Genomic DNA, 11,776 nt, shown 5'->3' on the forward strand with positions numbered 1-11,776 from the left:
AATTATATCCTCCCTCTTAAGAGTATCATTAATATCTGCAGCAGCACTCTACCTGCTGCTCTGTATTCCCTGAGATGTTCCAAGTCTCTAAGTGGCTTCAGAAATTTGTGTCTCTGACAGATGAGTATTTTACAATCCTTCCTTCCTCCTTCAAATGTGCAGTCCTGTTTTATTTTATTTCTCTCTTCCTCATGTCTATTCCAACTGTCTGGGCCATTAGTTTGATGGACAAAGTCCACTCAAAAATGCAAAACAGGTTTTAAAAAGATACAAAAAATGTACAAATATACAAACTATACAAAAAAATCTGGAGATGGATATTCATCTATTGATTGATATGTGCTGCACGTTGTATGTGCTAGTGTGTGGGAGCTATTTTGGACTGTTGTACTTTATTATATTGCATTCTCTGACATAAAGATCTTATCTACTTGTAGCTCTTCAAAGAGCCAAAGCCTGATTTTTATTTCTGCAGAGAACTAGTTTCAAATTGGTGATAAAGGAAGGATTTGTGATAAAGTATTAACTATTACTTCTCTGTTTTCATTAATTATAAAGGAAAGGAATTTATATAGGCACACTGTGACTAGGTGCTGATATATACATGAATCCAGAGGAGCAGGAAAATGCATGCTGTTGCAGTTGACTGTACTGCTGCTTCCCTCACTGGCACGTAGTAATAGTCATACAGTAGGTAAAATCAGCCACAAAATGCAAGTGCTGAGAATGTAGGCTCTCCTCTGTGCTTGCATTTCTGTGACTGCACAGTCCAATACTTAAGATGCATACTCATTACTCGAGTTTCAAAGTCAAGAAATATAATGTAATATACACTTTCATTATGTCGGATTCATTGCAGCTGTTTTGATTTTCTTGAGTGCAAACAGGAAAGCCATCTTGTTCAAAAAGTTCTGCTACCTGCCTGATAGGAGGTTACTTGGTTTCAGAAATTATAATTGTTTGTATAATCCAGTTTTGACCTGGTAATAGAGAAGATAAATTTGGAGGCTAAAACAATAACAGAGCTACAGAATGATAAAATTCAAAATACTACAGTCTCCTTTATACTTATGGTATGGGACTATCATGTTAATTGCATGTGGCTACTTTTTGGTCTGTAGGAAATACAAAAGAAGACTTATTTAGTAAAAATAATACTGAAGGTCTTTTGATTTTTCTGCAGTGAGTTCCCCAATGGATGAAGTGCTGGCTTCTTTGAAGCGTGGCAGCTTTCACTTAAGAAAAGTTGAGCAGAGAAGTCTCCCTCCTTTTCCCAATGAAGATGATAGCAATAACATCTTGGCACAGATCAGGAAAGGGGTGAAACTGAAAAAAGTGCAGAAAGATGTTTTGAGAGAATCCTTTACAGTTCTGCCTGATACTGACCCTCTGACAAGGAGCATCCATGAAGCATTGAGACGAATTAAGGAAGCATCACCTGAATCAGAGGATGAAGAAGAGAGTTTGCCTTGCACAGACTGGGAAAATTAACCTGTAATTAACCTACATTAAAAAAAAAAAATTCTTCAACACTTTTTGTATAGCAATAGCTGCTAAGCCTCAGGTTATGCATTCTAGGAGACTTAGTATGAATGTGACTAAACTGTCTGACATCCAACGTGGTAAAACATGCACATATGAATTTAGTATCACTGTCTTTTCAAAGGAATTTAAAGTTTATAGCAAGGAAAACTTTTTTTAGGCAACATCTTAGCCTCTTATTGTTTGAATACTTTTGCTGAATAGTGACAGGACTGGTCCTATAAAAAGCTCTATTTTATTTAGTAAATTTGAAGGGACTGTTTGCAGCTTACCAAAACGCTTTAAAAAGCTTTTAAGTAACAAAGCAGCACAATCTCTCTTGGACACACCCTGTACTTATTTTCTAATTACTTCTGGCCTTGTAAAAATTTAGCATGTTTATTACTTCAGACTGAATAGCTCCAAGTGAAGGATGATTAGATTTGACTGCTGAACACATTGAAATCTCGTTGGTTACCCTGTGTGACTGACTCTTTGACAGCTTGGTTTCAATCTGTAAACACTCTGACTTAATTGAATTTCTAGACTATAAACAGTAAATATACAAATATAATTTATACTTCTGCTACTCATACGAATCCCATTAACTTGCATTATACTAAGCTACAGTGCCTGAAAGTACAGATATTAGACTTCAGGAGATGAAGTTAATGATTTCAAAACAAACCAGAAATTAAGGCTGCATCAGTAGCACAAAGAGATTCTTGATTACAACACCACCATACAGCACTATTCTTCTACGGTGGTTCTTTTCTGCTACTGGCATATGAATGAACTTAAGTCTGAATAAAAGGTTCCATTAAACTTATTTGCAAGTATTTAAAATTTGGAGAAGAGAGGTATGACAATCTCTAAAGAATTTAAAAATTTATTTAGAAATCAAAGGCTATTTCAAGAGTATGGAAGATAAATATTTATAATCCTTGCAACACAGCTAGTAGTAGAAAAAAGATAACCTTTTTGGATGTTTACAATCAGGCAATTCTGTCCTGGTTAGTTATTACCATAGCTAGAGAGTGACTATTGATAAAGTGCTACAGCTGTTTAAAAAGCGATGGTGACTTAGTACATCATCTGCTGAATGTTGTTGTGATTATGAAATACTATGTCTCAAACTGTTCCATTGGTATGCTATTTTCAAATAATTATATTTAAAATTTTTAAAAAAGGAAAATAAATATTGCCTTTATTTCTTCATGAACTAGCCATTGGCCACACTAATGATTTAATACTGTTTAACTATGGCATGCTCCTTCTATACCAAATGTACTGTTAGTTTTGGAGTTGAAAATCCAGGAGTGGAGGTGTACTTAACTCTTGCTGAAACTCAAAGTGAGAATAATTTTGCTTGGATCTTACTTTTTCTGTTATTTGCATACTGAAAACTCCCACTACCACAGCCCTTCAGAAATCAAGTGATAACTATAAAGAAAAACATGCCTTGGAATTTACTTGGCTTTCTCAGTGCAATTATTCTCTTTTCATTTCCTAGATAACTGAGCAAATTTAATTGTGATTTGACTTTATGGTTTTAGTAAACCTAACTTATTCTTTGGGATCTTGTTTGCATTATTTAGCAAGAATACTCTTTAACACTATGGGTCATTTAAAAAAAAAAAAGGAATTTATGCAAGAGTGACTTTGAATTTTTTTAATCTAGTTGGTGGACCCTCTAAACGTTTTTCATTGGAAGTGTATCGTCTTAGAAATCTTATGTGTACATTGCTGTACAATATAAATACACATGTTAGCAAGATAGCAAATCTTTTGCAGCCTTTTAGAAGTAGTTCAGAGTGCAGGTTGAAAATCACTGGCATGCAGTCAGTACCTGTACTGCACCAATTGTTGTCTCCTTTTTAACAGTCTACAGTTATAGCATTTTCCCCTTTTAAGGATGCACTCCTGTCAAAATGCTGAGGTCCTGGGAAATCACTTGGACCTAAAGCAGAATGCAGTGTCAGAGTTCTGAGTGTGTGCTCCTTGCAGTTTTTCACACACCTGGGACCTGCTTTCCCTTACCAATACCATATTTTATTATGAAAACAATCTTGTTTTCATGAGATGAGACTGTTTAACAGATAGTACAGATTTGATTTGAAAATGGTTGTACAAAATAGCTAATAGCTCAGAAAGGAAAAATGGGCCCCTGCCATGGAAGCGTATGAAATAATCTAAGAGAACAGAAAGATTGAAACAAAGCCCTCATCAAATTCAGCTGAATAAAATCTAATAAGTCTGTTGTAGAAATTGCAGAATAGTATTCTTCATTATAAGGTTATCAGATTAATACCATGCTTTATTAAAAAGATTGATCTACTGATTTTTAACTGTAAGCTCTGCACATCCAAAAAACCAGTTGCATAGAGATTTTAGGTTGAAAACAGTTATACAAAAGCATATTGGCACATATGTTACAAACTATGCTTAATACATATACATCCTTATAGGCTAAATGTAATGCAATTATTTGCCTTAGGAATGAAGGCTAAATCTGATATAATGATGTATGTTTATCAAGTGCCAAAAAGTGTCTTAATGTATGTGCAGCAGTAGTATTAAAATGCACATTGAAGTGATTTCCTTAATTGTTGAAGTTTCAAGACAAACTAATAGTAACTAATTCCTTCAGGAGATCTAGTCATCTCTTGTATTACCTGCTTTATGAGTTAACTTGTACATAGAGTTACAACTAACTTTGTTTTTTAAGAGCAGTTCCTTCCTTACGGACACTAACCCATGTACAAAAATGTTGAGGCATTCTGTGTATCTGAAGTACAGCTGAACAAGCAATATAAAGATGCAGTAGGTTCTGTATGAAAAAACAGAAGATTTTTGGTTATCAAAAGTATCCCAAGCCTATCTGTGTGTATACACACATAAATCACTATAGTGCATTTAGAGTACTGTAAGTAATGCGAAGCCTGGGTTCCTGGGAGTGATGGACAATGTAACTGGGTGAAGAAGTGGGCTTTTGTTCTCCATAGTCTTCTAATCCAGTATTTTGGGCCTCTTCAAGCTCTAATCTGTGTTCATTGCCAATAATACCAAAAGGCAAAAAATGGTCATACTCTGTGTGTCCTGGCTCCAGAGTTAAAGTGTCATTACCCTGGGAGCAAAGAGAATCAAGGCTTTTAAAGGCACTGCTCAGTATTGCATGTTGGAATTGCCGAATATGTTGATCAGAGAGTATTTGTACAGCCATTTAGCTTTTCAGATGTTCCTCCTCCCCCCCCCCCCCCCCCAGGTGATTCACAGCCACTGAAGTGAGAAAAGAAACCCTAGTTGAAGATTATTTTTCCTCTTCATTTCTGAAAATTCAGAGCCAGCAGTTTTGACTATCAATCCCACAGGAGGCTTTCTTTGGCAAAGAAATAGTCTTTCTTTGGCAAGTGATTCAGTATGTGGAAAAAATGGACTAAAATGTTAATTTTCAGGTCACTTCTTTCTTTATTTTGTTCCAAAAATTCTGGTTTGGGCAGAAAGCTAAGTTGTTCAGATGTGTGTTTTATATAATCAAGAATGCCTGATTCTTAAGCACTTTTTATATTTGCATTAGTAATGCGTGGCCAGTTAAGTGAGGGGAGCATTTTGAGTTGGGAGAATACTTGCTGTTAGAGTAACTTTGGGATTCAGCTGAGACATCAAACCAGCTATAAAACCTCCCTTTCACTGCACTGAATATGCCATCTGCTTGAAAAAACAATTAAATAGCTCCTTGCAGAGAAGCTTGCTATGTAGCAGTGTGATGTTCCAGAATGAGCAGAATTCCTAGTTGCACTACAGTAGCTGAAATTCAGTAATGTGCAACTAATGTTTGTTTTCTTCTTAGTTTGAAGAAGTGTATGTCAGTATGAAAAATAACAAGTGACTACAGCATAATGAGAAATAAGAGTTGAATTCAGTACATGTTCAAGAACATGATTGCTTCCAGCATGGTACATATAGCAAGACATACTGCAGCACCTTTTTAGAAGGTTATTTATAGTCTTACTCCTTTTTAAAGTAGACATTTTCATGCTTTTTTAAAATAATATTTAGCTATGCTGAACCAAGATCATTATACTTTATCATTTGTTATAAAAAGCAATTTTTTTGTAATTTCATACTTAAAATTATTTTTCTCTTTTGGTTTAAAATAGCTTTTGATTACTGTAAACAGCCTTCTTTAAAAAAGATCAAAACACTTATACATACTGATACTTCAGTTGTGAAAATCATGCTTCTCTTGCTGTTTTTTTATTATTGCCTTTAGTGGCTGCAAAAATATTTGTATTTCATACCCAAAAGCCTATTAGCTAAAAAAAAAAAAAAAAAAAAAATCCCTTTTGATCCTGACTTTTTTTTTTTTAAAGGAGAGTTACAACTTCCTCTGCAGTGAATACTTAGAAGTAATCCTAAACTTTGTGACTAATGGCTGCAGGCAGCTACTCTTATGGTATCACAGTACTAAGAGTTATGTCAGTACAGAAATACAAATAGCCTTGTACCATCTAGAAACTCCATGTGATATTACGGTAAAGTCAGCCTATTACAATTCTGAGAAAACTGAATTTTCACTAGCATTTTATTTTTACTAGCATGACATACGCTGTGTTTGAGAAATACACGATCCCTGTCCTTTGTGTAGCGTGTTCCATTCACCATTCCTCTCGTGAAAGACAAACTACTATGTGGTTTTTATTTTCTTTTTTTTAAGTGGAGTTATGCATTGCTGCTGTCATGTAATAGATCACGTACTGTGTTAACTTTTATAACAGGAGATTTCATATCTTGCCATTCACTTTTATAAATAGGAACAGGAGAATTTACCTTAGCAATAGGCTATGTAACCTAAAAGAACCTCAGCTTTTGGACCCTTCAGCTGTTTTGCTGTGGCTGTCCTGAAATTAAAAGCTCTATCAAATATCTCAAAAGGATGTCACTTTACCCTTGCTATCGACAGGCATTTTCATAACCTTGTTGCCTTATTTATTTAGTGAACATTCATTTTCAAAGCACCTGTGAGCAATGTTATTGCAGGGTTGTATCAATTTTGCTGTGTATATTAGTTGTCAGGTCTGTATTCTTCTGTCCTGAGAAGATTAGCTCTATGAAACACTTGATACTGGCTTTCCAAGGACCTAAAACTACACAATGTTTGGTTTTTGGGTTGTTTTTTGTTTTTCCTTAAACCGCTTCTCTGAACCCCGAGTTACATGGTGTGGTTGTAAGCTGACTAATAGTGTGTTCATGCAGCAATAACAGCAATTTCAAAGTTTATCATGATCATTTGACATTGCCTGTACCGTAAGCTGTGGTGTATTTTTGCTCTACATTTGTCTGTCCAGTCACACCACACTTTAAAACCAAGTTAATCAAATAAATTTTTGGCTGTAGCACAAAGCAAAACTATGATGTAGAATGGTAATTCAAATTATACAGTTTATCTGAAACTTAGTGCTAAATTAATAGTGGTGATTGAGCAACTTTTATGTCCATTTTTTCCTATTTTCCAGCCTGCATTTTTATTCCTTACAGTATACATATGGGACACTAGAAAAATTCCAAGCCAAGGAAAAAAGTGTCATTTTAAAAATATAGGTGTAATTGTCCTCTTGCACATTTGTGTCTACAGTTTACCACTGTGTTGTGATTTATCTAAATAGCTCCACGCTGTACTGTACTACAGAGTTTTCAGATTTGTTTGCCACATGATCTGTCAGCTTTGCCTTGAAAACATGTGCATGATTGAGAAAAATTACTGTCCTTAATCTGTTTTATATTTAGCTGAAATCTTAGATTCCTGTAATAGTTTAGTTTATAGAAATGGAGTTCTCATAGGAACATGTATTTTACGTACACACAAAAAGTAGTTATGCTGAGCATAGCAGTTTATATCAGTTCAAAACTGCCATCTTCAATGTGGAAAGTAAATGTTTTTTTTCCACATACTGCTAAAAAAAAAATCCTAGATTTTAATCTCCCATGAGTCACTAGATGTCACAATTTCACATAATTCTCCACTTTGCTATGAAAATTGTGCATATATAATGTACAGGCTAATGCATAAAACTTCTCTGTAATGTGAAATTTTGCAGTGGGATGGCTGGAGCACCAAATGAGGAAAGCTTAAGTATATTCACAAGAAACTTACAGAAATTATGACAATCCTGCATTGAGATTGGTTCCTCCATAGCTGAGAAAAGCTCTAATAATTGTGTTGGTCCTTGAGAAATCTTAGCAATCATCACTACAGAAAAAAACACTTAAACATATGCAAGGAAAGCGAGCATCCATGAAAAAGACCTTTCTACTTATTATTGGTATTTTTCATTTGTGGCTGGACTTCATTGTGGTGGCTGTGTTGTTCTATTTCTAGTCATTTACCTTAAGCAGTTCAACAGCTTTTTCAGGCTGCTTCCATCTTTAGAAACTTGCTTTCTTTGTTCAAATTAAAGCTGTTTTAGTATCATATAACTAATCCAGTGAGGTAAAAGAGTTGGAATGCATAATGTTTGCTGTACAAATGATTATCTGAGGACTGAAAAATCTTTTTATCAGTGGGAACAAGAAACAAAGTAATGAATTTCTACTAAAATAACAAAATGTAAGGTAAACAGCAACGGAATGAAATTTGCATCAACTTGAATTTCATTCTCTCATTCACAGAGTTTCCAGATCCTTTAAAAATGACCAATAGTCTAGTCTTATTTTATTCACTTTCTTACTACTTTTTCATGTGTTAGTTAAGTTACCTGTCTAGGGTAGATGAAGGCTTTTTTTATTTTTCTTAAACATCACTTTTAAGGTTGTTTTGTTTGGTTTTTTTTTAAATCTGGCAGTCTGCATCCTACACCAGACACCTGCAAATTAAATTAGTATGATTATGTATTGTGTTCTTTTGTTGCTGCATCAGGGATAGAATTCAACATACTTCATTATTTGTAAAGAATCATTTTGAGTATAAGCACTATATTCTGTAATGTCTAATATTAAAGTAATAACAGGTGCATTATTGAAGATGCAACTTATTGAGAAGAGGAAGCAGAAAATATTGGTTAATGTTACCTTTATTCCATTTGTTGCACTGAATTTCAAGAGTATAATTTGTAAATCAAGTTTGCTCATGTGTATAATCAGATTTTATTTTCATTGTAATGCTTATGTAATTAACTTACCTGTATATATTTCTGGTAATGATTCCATAAGCATGGACAATATATTATGTTTAGCACTACAGAGTTAATGTAATGAGTTAACAAGTGAAGCTCCTTGCAAAGAAAAGGAGTAAACAGAAGCACCTTACAGGGAGAGTATGTTGCATAATTTCAATGCTACCAGAGCTGACAGACAGTAGGTCATCCTAAACTTGACTGCAAATTGCTCTTTGGTGTAGTAAGCACATTGACATACTGCTATCAGTGCTGTAAAAAGTACAGCAATGGCTGGTTTTAACCTATAAACATACTGTAATTTAATTTTTTCCTACAAAATAAATTTATATTTAATTGCTGCCTAATACATGTACTTAAAATTAGAATTTTTAGGGTTGAGGGTGGGTGGGCATGCCAGTATATTTTGGGGAGGGGCTGTTGTATATATGTTTCTTTGCACTTCCCATTCAGTTTGACTATTAATCCAAAACTTCCAGCTCTGACTGTGGTGAATCTGCAACCTGACATTTATGTATTTTTATTGTGATTCAGGTCTTCTATATTCTGTGGCCCAGAGCTTCAGAATTTGACAGAAAAGGTCATCTTTCAATTCTCAAATGTGAATGCGCTGATGTACCTCTAATATGGAAAATGACCAAGCAATGAATTTTACTCTGCTGAGTTTCTAATATTAATGTAGAGTATTATTTGAAGCTGATATCTAAGGCTATTAACCAGTAGTGTGTCCATTTGGAAAGAGTAAGAAGGACGATGGCTGTTTTGGTGAGTATAGTCTAAACTCTGCAGAGATTTTATTCCAGAGACTGTCACCTATTCAGTAATTAGTTTGCCATAGACCGGCTTGATTTCTCAGATTCTTTTAGGAACATTTTTTTGATTTCTGAATTGGGAAATAGGTGTTGGAGATTAGGGACGCTCACTTAACATCTCTCAGCTGTGTTACTGTGGTTGCTGTATGTTTTGGATTTCATCTTAGATATATACAAATACAGCATCATAAGATGAAAGCTCAAGAAATACAGATAGCTGCAGATTGTCTTGCATGAATGAAGCCAGTAAAGGTTAATGAAACTAACTTCTTTTTTAAGCCTGTTGAATAAATGAGAAATAATCAAAAGAAAACCAGTTTGCCGTTCACTAGCTTTGTGAAATATTATTGGTAGACTTAAACACTAATACATTGTGCTTGGCTTTAAGAAAGATCTTTAACTCCATTATATTCAAAAGGACATATTAAATGCATATTTTATTGTAAACAACTTTGCAAATTTGCTATACCTAAAAATGCTCAGTGTTATAAAGTATTAAGCAACAAGTATGTTTTAAAAAGTAAAAACACTAAGCAAACATTCCTAGCAATACCTAAAAACTAAAAAAAAGTTTTAACTGTCTGCCTTTTACTCTTTTTTCTTTAGTGCAGCTTTTCTAGTTTTTGTTGTGTATTTCATGTTTTTTAATATCATTACTCAGAAGCTTAAACCTGTACACAAAGTACTGAACTCGCCTTCTTGTACATGCGATGTAACATCATACTCACAGTTTTGGTGCTTTAAAATTATTCAATTTTTTTTTATTAAAGGATATTTATTTGACAAATGTTTTAACTTTAAATATGTACCAATGTTAAAAAAATATTTTTAGTACAGTTTGGTTCCCACAAAAAAAATTTAATGTATTTTTCATTTAGGTTTCCATTGTTATTCTTTTAACTCCTCAAGCTACCTAACTGTCATTGCTTAATGGCCCAAGTTTAGGCTTAAGTGCCTAAGCTATGTTGCAGCAGGGAATAATATTATTTAGGTAACATCTTTGTAAACTAAGTCACAAATGCATTAGGTATTATAGAAGAATCTTGCTGTTAAATAATGCAGGATAGGTTAGCTTAAATACAAATCAAACCCATTTTCCATCTCTTAATCAAAAGACAAAAACACTCTATGAAAAGAGTAGAAATTTAAACCCAGAAATATTAAGAACCTAGCTCCCTTATTACATCTCCTACCCTTTTAGAGCTAGCTAGTGGCAATACCGTTACATGGAGAGAACAAGCCTCCACCTGCAACCACTTAAAAAGACAAGTAATGATAATGGAAAAGCTCAAATCAAAAACATGTGACTTCTCCACTATTTGCTTTTTTGGTATAGGTACAATATAATTTCAAAAACAAACTAGATTGTATATGAAGAACTCAGATATTTTAGAAGTACCTTTATGAGTGTTTCGAAGAGTTTTATCTTTTTTTGGGGGGGGGGAATACCCCAAAATACACAACCAATCATTTCCCAGACTAGAGTTGCCAGCTGTTTTGTTTTGTTTTGTTTCTCCTGTAGCCATTTTGTGTTGTTATTTATCTAGACATAAAACTTATGAAAATATTCATGGTGTGCAGAGATATGTTTGTACTGTGTTTTTTTTTCCTTTGACTCCTGTGTTACTGTATGTAAATCAGTGTAGGCAGGTTTTATGCCTAGCTGGTGCTTATAATCCTGAGAAAACAAGAAAAAGGTATGACATTTCTAATAGCAATGTGAAACACAGGTTGCATTTGCAGTACAAACCTACACTGCAAAGTATCTTACCAAAATCCAAGGCCTGTCTGGCTCAGGTTTTCTAGTATTGTTTTTCATTTCTGGTGATAATGGCATATGCTATTAATTTTGGATTGTGGCAGAACAAGTAGGAAATAAGCAAGTTCTTTGATCATCACTTACTTCTTTTGAAAGAAGAGGGTTAATATTTGTAGCCAGGGTCTGTTCCTAATGCTTTCACTGTGCCCTCAGCAGTGTGTGTGTGATCCCGGTGTGCATGCCTCCACACATTCTGCTGTGCAGAACAAACTTCAATTTAGAATATTTGCTACCATCAACTGGTGTCTATTTTGGCATTGGCTGGCTTGAGTAGGTAGTAGCTGCTTTTTTATTACTTTTATGGATATTCCTACAGGTTGGAAGTATATTTAATCCATGCATCAGATTTGCAAATTAGCGAACAAATCTGTAGGCACACTTGGACGGCAGTGGTATGCTACTCAGAATAAGGCCTAAATGTTTGTACAACACATAGGAGATGGGAGATGGGT

The 11,776-nt window shown here is 34.4% G+C and overlaps 1 protein-coding gene across 2 annotated transcripts in view; it reads left to right on the forward strand.

The window, feature by feature from the left end:
- Nucleotides 1–11,021, forward strand: part of LOC148055156 (junction-mediating and -regulatory protein-like) — a 92,049-nt gene extending 81,028 nt beyond the window's left edge. The window contains exons 10-11 of one of the 2 annotated variants that reach the window (XR_015705877.1): nucleotides 1,184–2,381; nucleotides 9,228–11,021. Coding sequence is in view for 1 of the 2 variants with exons in the window: in XM_087762626.1 (XP_087618752.1) it covers nucleotides 1,184–1,491 (308 nt within the window). In the remaining variant the exon portion in view is untranslated. Of the gene's footprint in view, nucleotides 1–1,183; nucleotides 9,058–9,227 lie in introns of those variants that run through there. The other variant, XM_087762626.1, reaches the window with a different exon arrangement.
- Nucleotides 11,022–11,776: the final 755 nt, after the last annotated feature.

The sequence above is a fragment of the Nipponia nippon genome, unplaced genomic scaffold, assembly GCF_047370975.1.
Source record: "Nipponia nippon isolate SJK-2023a ecotype South Korea unplaced genomic scaffold, ASM4737097v1 scaffold_26, whole genome shotgun sequence".
Taxonomy (NCBI): Eukaryota; Metazoa; Chordata; class Aves; order Pelecaniformes; family Threskiornithidae; genus Nipponia; species Nipponia nippon.